Source organism: Lynx rufus, unplaced genomic scaffold (genome assembly GCF_022079265.1).
Source record: "Lynx rufus isolate CCGP_SWC_20201006 ecotype Redwood Valley unplaced genomic scaffold, mLynRuf1.p SCAF_8, whole genome shotgun sequence".
NCBI lineage: Eukaryota > Metazoa > Chordata > Mammalia > Carnivora > Felidae > Lynx > Lynx rufus.
The window spans coordinates 25,944,263-25,964,035 of NW_025814896.1; the positions used below are offsets into that span (position 1 = coordinate 25,944,263).

General features: G+C 53.9%; 1 protein-coding gene across 1 annotated transcript; it reads right to left on the reverse strand.

Annotated features, from left to right (window-relative positions):
- Positions 1–589: 589 nt before the first annotated feature.
- On the reverse strand, positions 590–12,953 carry BPIFB6 (BPI fold containing family B member 6). The gene is made up of 15 exons (XM_047067735.1): positions 12,854–12,953; positions 11,430–11,529; positions 10,289–10,393; positions 9,668–9,817; positions 9,446–9,509; positions 8,944–9,004; positions 8,055–8,146; positions 7,087–7,263; positions 5,985–6,038; positions 5,185–5,358; positions 4,345–4,412; positions 2,898–2,943; positions 1,976–2,039; positions 1,240–1,316; positions 590–628 (listed from the first exon to the last, which is right to left on the reverse strand). The coding sequence occupies exons 1-15, from the start codon at positions 12,951–12,953 to the stop codon at positions 590–592; spliced, it is 1,371 nt and encodes a 456-aa protein (XP_046923691.1).
- Positions 12,954–19,773: the final 6,820 nt, after the last annotated feature.

The following is a 19,773-nucleotide window of genomic DNA, read 5'->3' on the forward strand; positions in this document are numbered from 1 at the left end:
GACACAGGAGAGCTGGGAACACACTGGGCTTCTGCAGGCTCCCTGTCGTCAGAGCCACCCTCAAGATAAGATTTGGGGCAAGTAGCTGAGACGGGCTGTGAAGAGTTTTGCTATTTGCTAAACTGTGTGACCTGGTAAAGGGAGCTGGCCCTGTGCCTCAACTTCCTCGTCTGTAAAGTGGGAATGGCAATGGTTGCCCTTCTCTCATAGGGTTATTGTGTGGATGAAATGAGATAGTACAAGTAAAGCCAGAGCATGGCATTCAGCAGGTTTTCATGAGGGAGCCCGTGCCTGCCCCCCAAGGCCGTGACCAGCATCCCTCAGACTCCAAGCTGGTCTGATACCCCAAAACCCACGGAGGGGGAAGAAAAGGCAGACGTCAATTTATTACAAATAAAGAGATCAAACCATCAGATGTTTGTGAGGATCTTTCTCCTGTTTATTGACAAGGCCCAGCCCGGCCTGCCCCGCCTACTCCTCTTCAAAGGAGGTGTCCACTGGTGGGAAGGGGCCAGGCCCACCGGCTCCAATCGGGGGCTCCTCCAGAGGGCACAGCCGGTCGGTGGCACGCGGGCAGACCCTGCCCCCGTCAGTCCAGCTTCAAGTCGAGCACCAGCACCAGGGCATTCTGGCAGGAGGCAAAGGGCCAGGTGGGGATGAGTGGCCGTGGCAGGGGATAGGACCGGTCGGGCTCATGGCCAGGAAATGGAAGCCAGGAGCAGAGGCTAAACTAGACCCGCCTGTGGCCCTTCGTGTCTCCGGGTGTCAGTTTTCTCAACGGTCAGGTGGGGACAGCATCCCTCCCTCTCGGAGTGGAGAGATCAAGTGAGAAAAATGTACATTTAATGCTCCAAGCACAATACTTGGCATGTAACGTAAAGCTGGTATTTATTAAGCACTTACTGTATGCCTTTAGGTGAACTATCTCAATAGCTCTCTGAGGTGGGTACACCCCTATTATCAACGGAAACACGGAGGCATAGAGAAAAGTGAAGTAATTTGCCCGAGGTGACGGAGAAGGAAGGCAGCAGAATCCAGGTTCCCTCCTGGGGAGCCCCTGGCCAAAGGGGGCCCAAGTCCTGAGGGGCAGAGTCTTGCTCAAGGGAGTGGTAGGATCGTACTGATGGCCACTGCCCTCCTCAAGCCTCCTCCCCCCAGGCTGAGAGAGGAAGGCTTTTGCTCCTGATTCATTGGCCAAACGTGTTGACTGACACGGCTTTTCTCAGCTCCTTTCCTCACCTCTACTATGTCCAGCTCCGCCAGGTTGTAATCTATGTCCAGCAAGTCTGGAAGTGGGAACCCGACTTGGAGCACATCTGAGAAACACAGTAAGAGTCATTTCAGCGACTGCTCTGTAGGTGACTACTCCTTAAAACCACTCCTTGGCTGTCTGGAACAGAGTAGTGGGAAACAGCACGGTGAGTGAAGGATGACGTCTGCCAGCCGCACAGGCACAGAGCACATAAGCCTCACCACCGTGTATTTATACCCCAGGCCTGGGTCAAGATTGGACCCATGGCATAGGGTCAAGGGGCAAGGGTCCCAAGTTGTGGGAGGGGCCTTTGTCCCCAGGTAGGTGACATTAGACTACATCAGCCTTGGGGCGCCTGGGTGGCTCAGTCGGTTGAGCGTCCGACTTCAGCTCAGGTCACGATCTCACAGTCCGTGAGTTCGAGCCCCACGTCAGGCTCTGGGCTGATGGCTCAGAGCCTGGAGCCTGCTTCCGATCCTGTGTCTCCCTCTCTCTCTGCCCCTCCCCCATTCATGCTCTGTCTCTCTCTGTCTCAAAAATAAATAAACATTAAAAAAAAATAGACTACATCAGCCTCAAAGACTCAGCAGTGACTATTCACTCCCTTTTAGCCTCCCTTATCTGGGGTCAGTGAAAGGGCCTTGAGAGCACCCAGGTGGCATCCCTTCCTGCTTACAGTGCTTCTTAACAACCAGCAAAATCAAAGCCCACAGGAGCCCTCACCATTGACGACTGGGACATACGCCTCTTGGAGATAATCAGTGATGAAGCCAGTCAACTCCTTCTCCTGGGGGTGAGAGAGGAGAGGGAATACTCACATCCATCGTTCACTTCACTTCACTTCACTTCATCCAGTGTGAGTAACTGGATGGAAAAGTAGGATGTTGAAGTAGGAACATCTGATGCTCAGATTTTCGCAGCCCTCACTTCGACTGGGTGTGGGGACCACAGGAATGAATATTAGAGACATCAAATAATTTGTCCACCTAGCGTCAAAACTGGGCTGGACCCTGCTTAACTGTAGGCTGATGCCCTATACCTCCACTTGGTCCTTGTTGAGTGACATATGGGCCTGGGGTCATAGTGCAGGAGGAATTCAAGACACCGTGGGTGACCTGTGGACTTCATTTTGCTCCTACAGAAAACTCAGTAGTTTCAATCAGTCATTCACTCACCACCACTCTGTACCTCAGTTTCCCCATCTGTGAAAGTGGAATGTAATAGCACCTATGCACAGGGATTCGGCGAGTTTGGGTACAGCCCAGAGCAGAGTGAGGACTCAACAAGTGCTGTTGTTATTATTGTTGACCAGCTGCTCAGGTTCCATCTTGGGCCCTGAGGCTACAAAGACTAATAAAAATGACAGCCGGGGCCCGACCGAGCCAGCCTCAGGCTGCTGCTATGCATGACAGTGTTATTAAAACCAATCCAGGGAGATGTCCAGAATCTATCCAGAAAAGGAGATGGACTCAGAGAGGCTAAGTGACTTTCCCAGGGTCACACAGCACGTCAGCTGCCCCAAGCCCCACAGTGGTCGCTCTATTCACTCTGCTTCCATTTCCGGGCCCGTCTCCGCAGTGCCGAGGGAGAATAGGCACAGTCTTGCCCCCACACCAGGTCAGGCAGAAGAACTTGAGATACTTACACTGAAGGCACCAATCGAGGAGGACTCCCGTGATAGGCTCAGTAATCTGCATGGGGTGTTGCGGGGGACAAGGAGCAGGCAGCACAGTCAGAGCCACTGCCCCTGGCCATGGATAAAGGGGATCACAAATACCCACAACCCCTTTCTGAGGCAGAAGTCCCTGTACAGCCTTCAGACCTGGTGCTCATAAGCCTCTGCTTGGATACTACTTATGACGGGACACTCATCACCTGTCATTGTAGCCCATATTATTTGCCACAGCTCAAATCACTTCCTCATCTCATCGGTCCTGACTCTTCCCTCTGGGACCCCCAGTCACATCTATTGCTCCTGCCCAAGGCCAGGTATGCAGAGGTTTGCTGCCCAACCAGTCAGCTCCAGATCCTTGCAGGGCACAAGATTAGGACCCTTCACGTGACCTCCTTCCCTGCACAGCCTCCAATAAGCACTAATACATGGTGGCACCAGAACAGGCCACGTGATGGTCGTCTGGGGGCTTTATCTTCCCAAATTCTATTCTTTATTCCAGTAACAGACCTTCCATTTTCCACTCTCATTCCAAGGCCTACAGAGTCGCAGCGTGAGCACATGACCCAGACCTGGCCCATCAGAGCATTTCATCTCTGGTGTCAGTGATTGGTTTAGGATTGGCCATGTGGTCCATGCTAAGCCAATGAGAAGCAGTCTTGGTAATTTAGTTAGAACTATTGGACAACAGGCCTCTTTTGTTGTTGGCCTCTTTGCCACCACCTGGAGGGGAGAGGCTGCCTGAGAATGTAGCCAACAAAGTGGACAGCAAAGGCCAAGGGAAGAGGGAGATCCTGAGGACTTTGGGCACCTGAGATCTAGCCATGCCTGAAATTAAGATCTACCCCTAGAGTCTCCAATCACGTGAGCCCAAAGATTCCTTTTTGGGCTTAAGCCAGTTAAGTTGAAATTGTCTCCTGCACTGAAAGAATCCTGGCCGAATACAAGTCAGATCAAAGATTAAGACAAATATAACAATTAATGAGTAACTGGATGGAAAACTAGGATGTTGAAGTAGGATAGTGAGTATAATATACGTAGCCACTGCTCCCATATAAATGTTAGCTGTTGCTAGCATGACAGGCTTCCAGGAGGAGGTGGCATTTGAAGTGGCACAGGGAAAAGCCTATTAAGGGAAAAGGGGACATGGACCCACAATCAGACGTGCTGTGCAAGAGCCTAGTGGGAGCACTGGTGGGAGAATTTGAGAAAGGACTTGAGGACCAGGCTAAGATTTGAGAAAAGATCATGCAGGTAACAAGCTAGTGAGGATTCTAGGACAGGGGTAGTGACCAGAGCAGCCTGGCAGTGTGGGCCATGCTGGATGGACCAGTGGGAGACTACGGAGCAGAAAACCAAGCACTGGTGGTAATGCCCACGCGGGAGTACAGGGACGCCGGCACAGGCAGCAGACTCCTACCTGTCCAGAGAGGTGAGCATCAGCAGCCGGTCCTCACGAACTGAGTACTGGATTTTCAGGTTGAAGTGCTGGTGGGTGGCGGGTGGGGACAAAAGCAAGGAGAAGGCAGTGGTAAAACCAGGGGCCCCACCTTCCCAGTACCATTGCCTTAACAAAGTAGAGGTCTTCCTCTCTGCCCATCTTATCTGCAGGAACTGAATCCAGTAGTCTCCCCTTGCCCCCAGCCCAGGCTCCTTATCTTCTCTGTAGCTGCCCCAGGACAAGACTCTCAGAATACCTAGCACATTTGTAGGTCCTTGTGCACACCGCATTATTGCTTCAGCCTTTGAACATCCTGTGATCTCTACCTGGAGTGCTCTCCATCACCAGCCTCCCCAGCATCAACCCTTTCCCTGGCCAGCTCCTGCTCAACCTTCAAAACACAGCTCAGGCATCACCTCCTCTGGGAAGTCCTCTGTGATTTCCTCAACTAGATTTGGGATCTTCCAAGGATCCCATAATCCCCTGGGTGAGCCCTTCTCTGCCTTTGTAGATGCTAATGAAGGTCGGGGGGGGGGGGGGGGGCGGGGAGAAGGGGGGGAGAACAAAAGGAGAGAGGAAGGAGAGAGAAAGGAAGGACTGAACTCTTGGCCTCAGTTTGTTGATCTTTCTAGCCATTCAAAGGTTTAGTGGCAGAGCCAAGGATCAGACGCCAGGTGACAGTTCCCAGGAGGTTAGGATCACATAAATGACAGTAATTAAGGATTCTTCAATCCATTACTTGGCTATTAACTAAGATCCTACACTCCAGTCTTGAATAGCCACAAGGCTGGGCCTAAATGGGGAACAGATTCTACTCACAGTTTCCAGGAGAAAGAGGGATACAGGAGCCTTCCCTCGCCTCCGAGCAGCAAACATCTCCAGGGTGCCATGGAGGTGCAGCAGGCTCTTGCCTGTCTTCATGGTGACCTTGGGGGGCTTGTTTATCCTGATCTGGGTCACCAAGGGCTTCGGCTTGGGATAGGCCTTAGCTACCTACAGAAAGCAGGAAATTCTCCTCAGGGAATGCCACCTCAGACTGGTGGCTTCAGTTGAAACCAGGAGTCCCTCCTGAAATAAGGCGATTTGTACCTTGGACACAGGAAACATGGCATGCAAGGGCTGGAATGTGTCTATCAGGAAATAAACAAAACAGACAATCTGGCTATTTCTTATTGGACATAGAAAGTAAATCTCACAAAACCTGAGCTGCTTCTATGCTGGACCCAAAGAGCACTTTATGGAGACGTTGGGATGATTCCACATCAATCAAGGGAAATGTGGCCTTGGAAAGCTGCCTCCCAAGGGTGCCTGGGCAGCTCAGTCAGTTAAGTGTCTGACTTCAGCTCAGGTCATGATCTCACAGTTCACGAGTTCAAGCCCTGCATTGGGTTCTGTGCTGACAGCTCAGAGCCTGGAGTCTGCTTCAGCTTCTGTATCTCCCTCTCTCTCTGCCTCCCCCTCCACCCCCAACTTGCACTCTGTCTCTCTCAAAAATAAACATTAAACAAAAAAAATTTTTTTAAGAAAAAAAAGAAAAGATGCCTCTCAAATCCCTTGTCCCTTCAACTGGAAAACAAGGCCAAGTAGGCACGGTGGTCATGGCAGGTCAGGGCACTCACTTTAGGGATGAAGCCAGCCAGTGTCTTAGTGGTTTGTGGGGGCAGCTTACCAATCTACAAAACAAAATCAAGGTTAGGACTACTAAAGCCCTCCCCCACCCTTCCGAACAGAGTCTATAAAGTATGCCCTCTGAGGTTCCCTTCATCATAACCTTATTACTCTGTGATTAAGTAGATAAGGAGACCCTGGCTAGCCCAGACTGTGGCTTATACATCCCAATGCCCATGGCTCTTAGCGTAATGTCAGATGCTGAGAAAATGTTGGATGAAAAAGTGGCAGACAGATGAATGGATGTGACATATGAGAGGGGGTAGGTGGACAGCTTTGTGGATGGCTAGATGAATGGGAAATGGATAAACAAATGAGTGCTGAATGGATGCATGGATGGATGGATGAACACTTATTTAGGAGAATGAATAATAGATGGACAGGTGGGGGGTGGATGGAAGGATGAAAGGAATGATGTATGGGAGGAGAGTGGATATGAAGGTGTGGAATGGTCTGATAAACAGGTGGGAGAATGGATGATGAATGGATTGATTGGTGGGAGGATGGATGAGAAAGTACATGGATGGATGGTGGTTACATGGATGGGGGGATGAATGCCTCGATCAGTGATGACGGATGAATGGATAGATGAGTAGGAGGATGAATAATGGAGAGTTGGGTGGATAGATGGGTGTTTGGGTGACCAAGGTCAGATACATGGACTCACTTATTCAGTAGTACCAGACCCTGTTCTAGGTATGGATGGCATAAAGGGTGGATGGATACTAGCTGGAAGGCTAGAGTCTACAGCATGAATATATGATAGCGAGATGAGTGAATGAGTGGCTGATGACTGGATAAAAAGAAGGTGGATGGATGGCCAGTATATGAGAGTTGTAGGTTGATGGATATATACCCGGCTGTGTCAACAGTTGGAAGGATAGATGAGTAGATGGTGGTTACGTGGACAGAGAGATGGTAGGTTTTGGGGCAAACTGATGATAGAAACCCAGATCAGTCCTGGCATCTCCCAGTCTTGGTGTTGCCCATGGCCCCAGGATAATTCTCAGAATAGACACACCGGGCAAGGACTGTCATTACAGGGCAGCTCACCTTCATATCCTGGATATTCACATTAAAGGACTTCTGCAGAAGGGCAAGCTCTGTGGTGAGGAAGGTGGCCGAGAGCAGCAGCTGTGAAGAGCCTTCAGCATAGCCCTCAGGGAACTCGAGGGCCTCCCCGGCATCAGCAAGCTGGATGGTGTTGCCCTCTTGCTGCTGCACCACAGGCTGTGGGACAGCGGGGAGAGACATGCTTAGCCTTGGCCATGAAGAACTATGGCTGCGGGCAAGGCTCTGTCCTCAAAACTAAATCAGCCTCCAAGTTGGCAAGTCCCTAGATGGGAGAGCCAAGAGCAGGCTACCCTCCCAGTGTACAGATGGGCAAACTGGGACCTGTGAAGATAAGGGAACCAGTCACTAATCGATGGTGGTTGCTGATGGGATTGCTTAAGTAACTTCATTTAGTCTGACTGACCAGTTGGAGCACTCATTGATACAGACCTGCTTTCTGTGTATTCTCAGAAGAGGTAAATAGCAAACAACGTGGGGCCTGGAAGAACCACACCGGAGGGAGACTTCACAGGGAGATGACATTGCGGGATTTTTCTTCCCATTCCTGGAAGAGGCATCTCACCTAGTCACCTGGAGATCTGGAGACCTGAGTGAGGACCCAACTCTGCCACCAGCTCACAGTGAGACCCTAACCAAGTCCTGCCTCCTCCCTGGGCCCCAGTGTTCCCATCTGTACAACTGGGTGGGCCACTCATTGGGAGAAGCAGACAGCCTCGGAGAAGGTGCATGTGTGGGGTCAGCAGTCCTGGAAGTCAGCTCAGGACGAAGGGTTCATGTTGAGAGCAGAAAGAGGGAGAAGGTTTCAGTTTCGGGGAACACTTTCATGGCAGGCCTGGTCTGCCAGGGCCCGAGGAGCCCTCGCACCATCCACAACCCAGTCCAGCCGCCTCCCCTGGCAGAGGCAGGCTGGTGAGAGCCCTGTCCCCTGGTGGCCCCCTGGCACTTACACTGAAGGCTACTTGGAGATAGTTGGCTGTGGTGGTTGGCATGGATGTCAGGACATATTTGACGATGCCCATCTGGCCCACGGGCATGGGAGCTGTGCAAAAGGAGGTTCTACTCAGAGAGGCACCAACTGCGGGCAAGCCATAGAGGCTGGCACCAGTCAGCTGCCACCTGAGCTGGCTTGGGTGCCAGGAACCCTTGCCCTCTGTGTGACCCAAGGCAAGTTACTTGATCCTCTCGGGGTCTTAGTAATTCCATCTGTAGGAGGGAGACCATGGTGGCTGGCCTGGAAATCCTCCTCCCACACACCTCTCTGCAGGCACAGAGCTTGAGAATTCCCGAGGGGTGTTGTGGCTCAGTTCCCACAGTAGACTGGCGTGATTAGGATTACTGGCTCTGTTTTACAGATGAGAAAACTGAGGCTCAGAGGAATGAAATGATTTGCTCCAGGCCACACTACTGAGCACACGAGCCAGTTTTCTTCAGGCCCAGCCATTGGGCTCTCCTCTCACCTGACTAGGGAATCCTATGAATCCTGAGAAAACAGAGGCAGTAAATCCCCTCGACAAAGGAAAGAGTTAGAGGTCACCACTATAGGATTACTATTCAGGGTGTAGGCTTTGTGGATGAGCCTACGATGGCTGCTGTTCTTGGAGTCTAGGGGGTGAGGGGTAGAACACTGGATGGAAGGCGGAGACAAAAAGCCCAGAGTCCCTCAGGGCCTCAGGCCTCCCATCTGGACAGTAGGCAGATGGAGGGACACCATGACCTTAGACCTCCTCAGTCCCAAGCCTGGGCTTGGAGCAGGTGCTTGAACGGAGAACGGGGGCCTCAAAGTCCAGCCATCCTGATGTCCCCATGTGTGAGCGAGGCATGGCTAGGGCTACCCACCATTCAGGTTGGCCCACTTCCTGTTCACATACACCAGGACCGCGTCGATGGCTGGACACATCTGGAAGCAGAGAAGGTACTGGGCTGAGGGGGCCCCTTCATGGAAGGTCTCACTTCTCACAGCTGAATGGTACTCCATGGGGAGACCCAAGAGCCCTGGAGGGACAAGGGCTGAAGGGGAAACCGAGTCTACACATCACATGGAAAATCAATGGCAGAACCTGGACTAGAACCCAGAGCTCCTGACCACAGCCTGAAAATCAGTAGACTCATTCCCCAATGAGAGGAATGAGTAATGGAGGCGGGGCGGGGGGGCAGGCTGTGGTATGTAGTCTGCCATTTTCTCCTTCTGTGCTCGTGGCAGACATCACCAGAGACACCAACAGCCTCAGAATCCTCCTCAGCTACCGTCAGTCAGTCAGGGTCGCAGCCAAGGGAAAACGCACTCGCCATGGTCTGAGCACACCTATGGATGTGGGTTGACACTTGCCCTGGTACTCACCAGGCTAGGAAGCACTTTGTGTAGGGTGCTGTCCAGGAACTTGTTGACAACCTTAGGCAGCATGCTGGACGCAGAGGATGGGGACAGGGCACAGATGGCAGGAAATTAGGCACAGGACATTCAGGGACACAACTGGGGAAGTGCAGTGGCTCGGGAAGTGGGAAGCTGGGCAGGGGTGGTAGCGTGGACCCCAACTTCCTCCCCAGCCACAGAGCCCCTCACTTGCTAGGCAGGTTGGTCTTCACGCTGACCAGGACGACCTCACAGCCCTCACTCTTGAACGTGGGGAGACCCGTTTTCTCATCCTGCAGAAGCCGGTTGGTGGCTGTGATGTTCAGAACTACGATGATCTCCATGTTCCCACCTATGAAGCTGGAGGAGAGGGCAAGCAGGCATCATGGGCATCTTTGCCACTGTGGCCACTCTCCCTGTCTCCTCTTTGCCCTCAGTCTCAGCAGCTCTGGGAGGAGGAAAGGGTGAGGCACCACCCCCACAGGATAGAAAAGAAGATGGATTCGCCCAAGGTCACAAAATGGGTCTTTCCTGTTCCCTCTTGCTTTGGTAACCTCCTACACATCCTTCAAAACCCTACTCAGCTATCATTATCTCCCCCAAAGCCTTTTCTGATTCCCCTCACGCTGCCAGTGCTTCCTCTGTCCTAGGCTAGTCACTGAGTCTGTGATCGTCTGTGCTCAAGTCTGGTTCCCATCAAATGCAGGAACCCAACATGCACTATCTCAGACCACAGTGCCCAGGTGGCTCCCAGTAGGTATGCAATACATGTACATGTAAGAGTAAGACGAGGCATCTCCCTTCCCTCCCGCCCTCCTCTGCTGTACTCACCTCTTGCCAGTGATGGTCAGGCCGGTGGACACACACTGGAAGATGCCCACCCCAGGTAGGAAGCTCAGTGTGATGACAGGCAGCTGCACATCCTTCACCTTCAGACTGGGAGGCAACAGACATCCACAGCAATGAAACCAGGCAGGTGAGAGCCAGGCTCTTAACCTACTCCTCCACCCCCTGGCTGGGGAAGTCTTGCGTTAATCCCCCCATCCCATGTCATACGGAGAAGCCTGCCTGGCCATTGAGAAACACAAGGGCTGGACACGAACCAGTTTGTACACAGGAGTACTTGTGTACGACTTGGCTGGGTGATCTGGGGCTGCACCCTTCCCCTTGGTGGGCCTCAGTTTCCCCACTGGCAAAATGGGGAGGTTTGCCTGGATCAGGGCTTTTCAACAGTGGCACCATTGACATGTGGGCAGAATAATTCTTTGCTGTGGGGGGCTGACCTGTGCCTTGCAGGATGGTTAGCTGTATCCCTGGCTTCCACCCCTGGAGGCACCATATGCACCTCTGCCTACCCTCTCCAGCAAGTCGCGATGACCAAAAATGTTTCCAGACATTGCCGAATGTCCCTTGGAGGCAAAACGCCCCTGGCTGAAAACCACCAGTCGAGATCCAGGATAACAAAGACATGGCCCGTCTAATCCTCCCCTCCATTCCTGAGCTCTTTGGCAGACATTGCTAATTGATCACAGTCTGTGCCACAGAGCCCACCCTCCCCAGCACCTCATTCCAGGCAGCCCCTACCAATCCATCCCACCGAGCGCTTGCAATGGAACCAATTTGCCTCATCATTAGATGGTGGTTGATACCTTTCTGGCTCTGTCATTTGAGAAATTTTCCTTCAATTTCACGTGCATTCAGTGAGTCCCGGCTGCATGCAGGGAGCTGGGATTTGACTTCTCAACCTTACTTCCTCCTCCCAATGCTCACAAGAGGCAGGAATTGTCTCCAGTGGATGACTGACGCCCAGGTAGGAGCAGTGACCTACCCAAGGTCACACAGCAAGCCACCGGCAAAGCAGGGCAGAGGCCCCAGGCCCTGCCCCAGCTCTCCCTCCTGCCTTCTCAGGTCCTGGGCACAGCATTCCCCACCACCCTCTCCCTGCCACCCCCAAAGCCCTTCCCCTTCTCACTTGGTGATGCCCTTGATGGGTTTCATTCCCGGCCGCTTCTTGCCCGCCTCAGCTGCCATCTGCTCCAGGATATGGCTCTCATCCATGGCACTCTGTACCTCTGGAAAAGGGGGGTATCCAGGGAGACACTTAGCTGGTCTCCCCGCTACTTTCCTGCCCTGGGCCAACCTCTCAGGCATCCCAGGCACAGGCCACTCACAAGTGACACCACTCTGTGCCCAGAGTCACTGTTCCCCACCCTGGGCTGGGTGATCCAGAGACCCAGAGAGGAATCATGCTTGACCCCTGTCCTCCTCCAGCCTCACAGGGGAGACAGTTGCCAGCAACGACAGTAACAAGTGACAAGGGCCATAATACACTGGGGCAGCTGGAGGAACCACAGGAGGAGTTTGGGCCAGCAGAGAAGAGCTGGGGAAGGCTTCCAGGAGGCGGTGCCATCTCAGTTGGTCCTGATAGGAGCAGGAAAGATAGGAATTTTCACCAGGAAGCAAAGAGATAAAGGAGGCCACTGCCGGCAGTGGGCATACAAAATGCAAAGGTGGAGAATAGGGAAGAAGGTGGCCGGGTGAGGCAAGGGTGAGAAACCCAACATGGCTGGAGGGTGGGGAGGGGCATGACAGAGACTGGAACAGTTTGCGGGGGGGGGGGGCGTATCAAGAGGGGGCCCTAAACCCCAAGCCAGAGTGGTGACCTTATCCTGTGGCCCAGCCACTCTCAAAGCCGGGGGACTAGGGAACTCGTCTGACAGCTTGTTAAAGATGCAGATTCTGCTGGTTCCCCAGGCCAGGAGGCCCCAACCTTGAATGCCACCATGCCAGAAACAAACACCTGCACAACGGTCATAGGCCGATTCCCAGAGAGGGGACGAACACGGAGCCGGGAGAGCTGTCACCACCTCTTTGCACCTCCGTGCGACTTCATTTCCCTCAAAGTCATGGAGCTGGGAGGTGGGAAGTAAGTTTCACTAAAGCCCCTCCAGGAGGTTTTAATCTCACATTTCATTTCATCTGCCCAAGTAAGGACCGGTCACCCTATTTTACATTTCTTTACATTTTATATTTACAGATGAGCAAACAGTAACGCGGAGCAGTAACACTTTGCCTGAGGTCACACAGCAAATCGGTAGCTGAGCTGGGATTTGGCTCACGTCTGTCTTCCCCACAGCCCTCTTAGGCCACCAGCCCTGCAGTCGGGGCCAGGAGAGGCTCCGGGGAAGCAGGGTTTCTTGTTCTGCCTCCAACTTGCGGAGGGACCTGGGCCAAGTCACCCCATTTTCTCTGGGCCTCAGTTTCCTCCTCTGTAAGATGGCAGAGTAATATCATTGCCGCTCACTTTGTTTTGAGGCTCATAGGGGGTTCACGGCCAAGCAAACATGAGTGATCGCTACCTGCCCCTCAGCCCCGGCCCCGGGCCCGCCAGCTTACCGCGGTTCATGATGTCCAGGCCCAGCCGCAGCAGTGCCCCGGGGTCAGCTCGTGTGTGGGTCAGCAGGCCACAGAGTGCCAGAAACAGGATCCGCAGCATGGCTCCACCTGTGCCGTGGGGCCTGAATTGGTTCCTAGACCCTGGTCCCCTAGACCCTGGTTCCTCCGGGGACCTCCTGTGCTCCAGAAGACAACAGGCCCCCTGGATGGTCTTGGGGGTCCAGGGGCCTCTGAACTCCAGTTCAGCAAACCTTATTTCTGACTTCCAGAGGGGTCGAAGAGTGTCCTGATTGAACACGGGGCCTCTGCGTCACCCCAGGAAGGTCACTTCCCCCTCTAAGCCTCAGTTTCCCCATCGGTCGGCGTGATGCGTGTTCTGACCAGCCCACGTAAAGGGGGTGGTGGGAGGTTCAGCTGCAAGTTTGCATGAGTCCAAGTGCAGCTCAGTGCCAGGCAATGCTGGGGCCACAGAGGGGACTGGGAACTCCCAAGGCAGCATGGGAACGGGGGCCCTCTGCTCCCCCGACCCTGACACTACAGCCAATGGCACCCCCACTCCCTCCAGCTCAGTCTCACCTCCAGAAATCTCAACTTACAGCCCCTTAAGACCCCTTGAGATGAGACATTACCACACCAAAAGAGAAACTGAGGCACACACCCACAGTCCCACAGGCAGTGAGTAGACCTCCTACTCCAGGCCCTTCAAGGTGCCCAGAAAAGCCTCACCCCCAACCTGGGCCCCCAGAAACCCCTCCCTCTCACCTACTGAGACCCGAAATGCTCCCAAGCAGAGGCCAAGTGTTTATTTCAGGTTTGAGCTGTGGCTGAAAAGAATCCAGAAGGGACCGCAGGGCCTGGCCCGTGTCACCCAGAGACGGGGAGCTCTAGTTGGACTCCTAACAGCAGGCTCGGCCACTGAGGGCTGCGCGGATCCAGAGAGAGGGGCGCCTACCGGGGCCGCCTCCCCAGTCCGAGCCCATACCTGCGTTCATTCATTTGCCTCACATTTATTGAGTGCCTACTATGTGCCAGGCAGGCCAGGCTACAAGGTACACGTGACAGAGAGAGTCCTGCTCCTCCTGAATCTTAAAGAGAAGTGATAGAATGGGATAAAATGCATGAGTTGTGTATGTGCGTGCGCACGGGGCATGGGGTGGGGTGCTCAGGGAAGGACTCTGAGGAGATATTTAGGCTGAGATCTGAAGGATGAGAAGCAGGCAGCTTTTAAAAAGCCAGGGAGAGGGCGCCTGGGTGGCGTAGTCGGTTAAGCGTCCGACTTCAGCCAGGTCACGATCTCGCGGTCTGTGAGTTCGAGCCCCGCGTCAGGCTCTGGGCTGATGGCTCGGAGCCTGGAGCCTGTTTCCGATTCTGTGTCTCCCTCTCTCTCTGCCCCTCCCCCGGTCATGCTCTGTCTCTCTCTGTCCCAAAAATAAATAAATGTTGAAAAAAAAAATTAAAAAAAAAAAAAAAAGCCAGGGAGGTGGGGCACCTGGGTGGCTCAGTCGGTTAAGCGTCCAACTTCGGCTCAGGTCATGATCTCGCAGTCCGTGAGTTCGAGCCCCACGTCGGGCTCTGTGCTGACAGCCCAGAGCCTGGAGCCTGTTTCAGATTCTGTGTCTCCCTCTCTCTCTGCCCCTCCCCTGTTCATGCTCTGTCTCTCTCTGTCTCAAAAATAAATAAACGTTAAAAAAAAATTTTTTTTTTTTTTAAAGCCAGGGAGGGGCACCTGGGCGGCTCCGTCGGTTGGGCATCCAACTCTTGACCTCCACTCAGGTCCTGATCTCAGAGTTCGTGAGTTCGAGCCCCACTGTACTGACAGTGTGGAGCCTGCTTGGGATTCTCTCTCTTCCTCTCTCCCTGCCCCTCCCCCACTCTCTCGTGCATGCTCTCTCTCTCTCTCTCTCAAAATAAATAAACAGTAAAACAACAACAACAACAACAACAACAACAATGACCGCCCCAGGGAGACCATTCAGGCCTATGATCACAATATTTGCTAAATGAAAGTGTGATCTACTTCTCTCTCATCCCATTCAATTTGTAAAGCTCTATCTGGGCTTGAATATAATCACTCTTGGTGTTTCCTTGACCTCTATGGACACACACACTCGTGTGCCACGGGCATGTGCCGGGTACATGCATGCCCAGTGCCAAGTGTCTTTGAAAATCATCCCCACGGGAACTATGAAGTTTGGTGTCAGGGTGTCAGAGCTGGTAGGGGCTTGGTGAAGGTCTCCTCCAGCCCCAGCCCCGGCTCCCAGCTGGGGAGACTGAGCCCCAAGAAAGCACCACCTCAGTCTCCACATTCCCAGGCCAGACCTATTGCCAGGCAGTAAGGCTACTCGGGCAGGATTTTTTTGCCCTTGGGGTAAAAACGTCGCGCAGGTATTTCTAGGACAAACGGCCAATGCCAGGGTTTTGTTTCTGACTTTGCTTGACTTTTGCCTGAGCTGTTCCATCCTCTTAGAATGCCCTCCCCCCACCCATCCACAGCCCGCCTGTCCATCAAGTCTTAGTTTCAGTCTTTGCCTCCTCCGCCGGGAAGCCTCCCCTCCATCCCCAACCACCCTCAGTTTCAAAGATCACAGCTTGAACTTGATTGTATTCTTAATCCATCCCCCCCAAGATGAGCGTTCCCTGCTGCCCCCACCCCATCCTTTGCTCACACATTTTCCTCCACCTGAAGTCCCTTCCTCCCTCTCTTTGCCTGACAAATGCCTAGCTGCCTGCTCCCTGCCACTGTTGTCCCAGCTCAGTTGTGAGTTCCTGCAAAGAAGGACCTCCATGGTCTTCCCTCAGCTTCAGATGGAGCCCAGGGAGGCCCCTCAGGTCTTCTGTCTCCTTGATCTTGCCTAAGTCCTGCAGCATCTGAAGATTTCAATGTCCAGTGGCTTCCTGTTAGGTGGGGAGCACTGGGTAGCCGTCAGGACATAGATCCAAGCCCTTGCTGTGTGATCTCAGGCAAGCCCCTTCCCGTCTCTGGGCCCCAGTGTTCTCAACTGTAAAAGACATTCTCTGGGGAGAGCTCCACAGGTGGGGCCTGTCCTTACCTTGCTGAGCCCAAGGATATCCTGCAGATGACCGACCTCTGCCTCCTGACCCAGGAGCGAGAAAGTCCTTATATTCAGGAGCCTGATTAGCTGTTTGGATAATTAAGGGCTTAATAAGGCCCAGATAATTATCTAGAGGTCCAAAGAACAGAGCCCTGATGTTCACGTGATGCTTCAGTCCGTTCCAATGTAAATAGCACAGAGGAGGAGAGTGGCTGGGGAGCCTGGGTGGCTGCATGAGGGTGGGCACTGGGGAGGGGATGCGGTTGCCTTAGCAGGCCACAGGGCTCATGCTGCCCCCTCCCCTGGACTCAGCACCTCCCACCAGGCTGGACACATAGTGGGCACTCATCTGTTTCTTCCACATTGATTGAGAACCTACTGTGTGCCAGGCCTACTAGGGGTGCTGCAGTGAACAGGGTGTTGGGGCTCCTCCTGGAGCCTGCAGTGGGAGACGGGCATGTGACAAATGAATAATCATAGAGCCAGGTCATTCCTGGGGAGGTAAGGGTGGTGGAAGCCACTGAACCAGGGGGATGGGATAGGAAGGGAAGAAAGGGCTTGACATTAGAGCCAAAGATTCCTGGGGCAGAGGGTGTTGGAGCTGATGCCTGAAGGGTGAGCAAAGCCAGCTCTTCAAGGCAGTGGACGGGTGTCTCAGGCAGGTGCCGGCGATGCAAAGGCCTGGTCAGCATTGCCTCGAGCATCTGAGACTCATACAGGGCACCGGGAGCTAATGGCCCAGTGGGGTATCATCAGAGGGACCCTCCTGGAGGAAATGCCAGGAGCTGGCAAATACCAGGTGAGCTTCTCTCGAGCTCCAAACCTAGAGGACAACGAAGGTAGAGTGATCCCAGGGCCACACGCAGGCTGGCCACGGAGCTGGGGCCGGAACCCAGACCTTGGGTGTCCAGCCTCTGGTGTGCTTACCATGAGGCCCTCAGGGGGCCTGGCTGGGGGCCCCTCGAGGGTGAGGGAGAGTCGCAGGGGGCTGCTGGAGGCCTGAGGTTTTCCTCATCTACCCACAGGGAGCCCATAGGTCTGAACGTTGGAGGACGCTGCTGTGCCCAATGTGCACATGGGGCCACTGAGGCCAGAGGGGGCAAGGGCCTGCCCGAGGTCAGCAGGACTGAAGCCAGGTTGGGACAGGAGGAGAGAAGGGCCTGGGCCGGCCCAGCCAGGCTTCACCCTGATCCGAGCCCTGAGCTGGAGGAGTCAGTCTACAGATAGCATCATTTTATCCCTGCTGATCCACCCCCAACAGACAGAGGGACAGACAAGCCTCACCCGCCCTCCCCCTGCAGTGCAAATCCGCCCTGGTGTACCTCAGGTCACCTGGCTTTCCTTGCCTCCCCCTAGGGCCATCCCAGGTACTGTGGGGAGAGTGGGAAGGCTGGAGAAGCCCCCTGCCTAGTGTCAGCGATCTGGGCCCCAGCCCCAGCCACTGTCCCCGCAGTGTGGCCTTGGCTGCTGTTTTATCCTCTCTATAATTGTGAGAAGAATAACAATACGCTTTCCGAGAGGGAAAAGGACCTTCATGTCATCCCCTGTCCCCCCAAGTTCAAAGTAAACTGGTCCTAACTGACTTCCAATGGCCAGGTAGGAGGCAAGCTCCCTAAAAATGAAATTATTGTAAGGAAGCAGAGAGTTTTTCCTGGGGCTCTGGGTCGCCATGTGGCTTCAGGGTTCCCGCGGGGAATACTGGTCCAGCAAGCTTGTGGCTGGACCTCTCAAAGCCGCTCTGACCCAGCTTTCATTCAGCCAATAATAAAAGCAATAAGAGGGCCGTTTACTGCGCCATGACCTGCGCCAGGCATCCTGCTAAGTGTTTGATCTGCACTAGAGCATTTAAACCTTAGGACCACCCTATGAGACGAGCACTTTGGCAATTTTCTCCATTTTACAGATGGAGAAACTGAGGCTCAAGGTCATACAGCAAGTGATGGCACAACCAGGAGTTAAATCTGGATCCAAGGGACTCCAGATCCCAGGCCAAGACCTTCCAAGGCACACCCAAGAAGGCTCCCGCCTGCCCGTCTGACCTCCCTTCCACACACCCCAGGATCGCCCTGCCTGGTCCCCTATAACACCCGCCCACCACTGCTCCAAATTCAGCCTGCTTCCTCCAGGGAATCCTCCCAGCCCCCCTGCTCCCCCTACGTCTCTGACACAGAAGACTGGGCTGGTTCTGAAGTTCGGTGCCATCTTTCCCCTTCCTGGAGATGCTTTGGGGACACAACAAAGGTGGCTCCCCCATTTACCTATGGGGCTTGGTCTCCACGCGGCTTCTTGGGGCTGGGGGCTGGGGCAAGCCCGGACCAAGCATACGCAACGGTCAGCAGCTCACTAACCACACATTTATATGCACCTGCCGTGCTAGGCTCTGTGAGGGAAGCCACAGGCCCCAACGACAGTGGTCTGAAATTGAAGGACGTCAGAGTCACCAGGGTGGAGGGGTTTGGGTGTGGCCAGGGGAGACTGCATTTGAGCTGGTGGACAGGGGCAAACTGGTTCAGATTCAGGTGTCCCAGGGGGAGGAAGAGCAACGGCTCAGAGAGAAAGTGTGTGCAAGGTGTGTGGGGGGGGCGGGGGGACGCGACCCGTGAAGGAGCCAGACCAGACCTGAGAGGGCGCAGGCTCGCCTTCTCTGCCCCACGTGTCAGCAGTGACTGTCCCACTGCTCTGCATGCACCCTCCCCCACTCAGATTTGTTTCAGCGTTTCGCCTTTAGAGTGAGTGTGCCCTCAGCTGCGGGCAGGGGAGGGGCGTGCAAGAGGAAGGGGCTTCCTGCACTTAGTCGTGTGGCCGCGAGACCGTCCAGCTGGCCCAGAATGTGACCCCCTCTGCCACCCTGCAGCCTCAGCCTGGGACAGGCTCTCTGCAGCCCTTTCCAAACAAACCAGACCGCTTACCTCACCCCCCACCCCACCCCTCTGGTGCATCCGATCTGAAAGCCTCTTGCCCGTGCCAGGGCCCGGACTCCCTCTGTAAGCACCCACATGTGTCTGCATGCAGCTGCCACCTCCCCAGTGCTCATCCCTCCTCTCGAAGGAGCATCTATTGTAGAACCAGGCACATCATGGGTACAAACAAAGGCCTATCTGGGTGAGGAAGCTGATTGGATAAATGGGTAGATATGTGGATGGACAGATGGATGGAAGGAAGGAAGGAAGGAAGGAAGGAAGGAAGGAAGGAAGGTTGGATCACTGGACTGGCCACTTAATAGATGGACCCTATATACCGAGCTTACAATCCTTTTCTAAGCTATTAACTTTCTCTCCTGGTTGGGTCTGTATTCTTAAAATTTTTGCCTTTGTCATATTCCAAATCACCTAGCCCTGGACTGGGCCCATTTTAAGTCCAAATAAAAGTAGGATTAATGAATGAATTCACTAAGCAAGCAAATGAAATAACAGCCGTGCTGTCCTGAGCACAATCGCGAGGTTGGATGTCAGGGTCGGGCCTTCCCTTTTCTCAGCGCTGCCCGTGCCCCTCCCTACCACTCAGGCCCTGGGGTCGCTCCAGGCCCCTCCGCCTGTCACACCGAGTCGGGATGAACCTGTAACCCTTAGAGGGTGACCTGTTAGTGTCACACTGTACCAAAGGTCTTGGTGGGAATTCAGGCCTTTTCCCGCAGAGAAATAAACAGAATGTGAATCCCGTATATCTAGGCAGGAAGGAACACTCTGTCTGGCTAAGAGCTTAGCTTATCAAGGGAAGAAAATCACATGGCTTTGGCTTGCCAGGGTTCGCGTCCCTTGGTCTTCCCTAGGCCATCTTGTCGTGCGTGAGCCGCTGAGTCTGAAGAGCTTTCAAAGGGAAAGGACTTAGACACACTTGAGGCCACAGGCCCAGGAGGAGGCAAGTCCC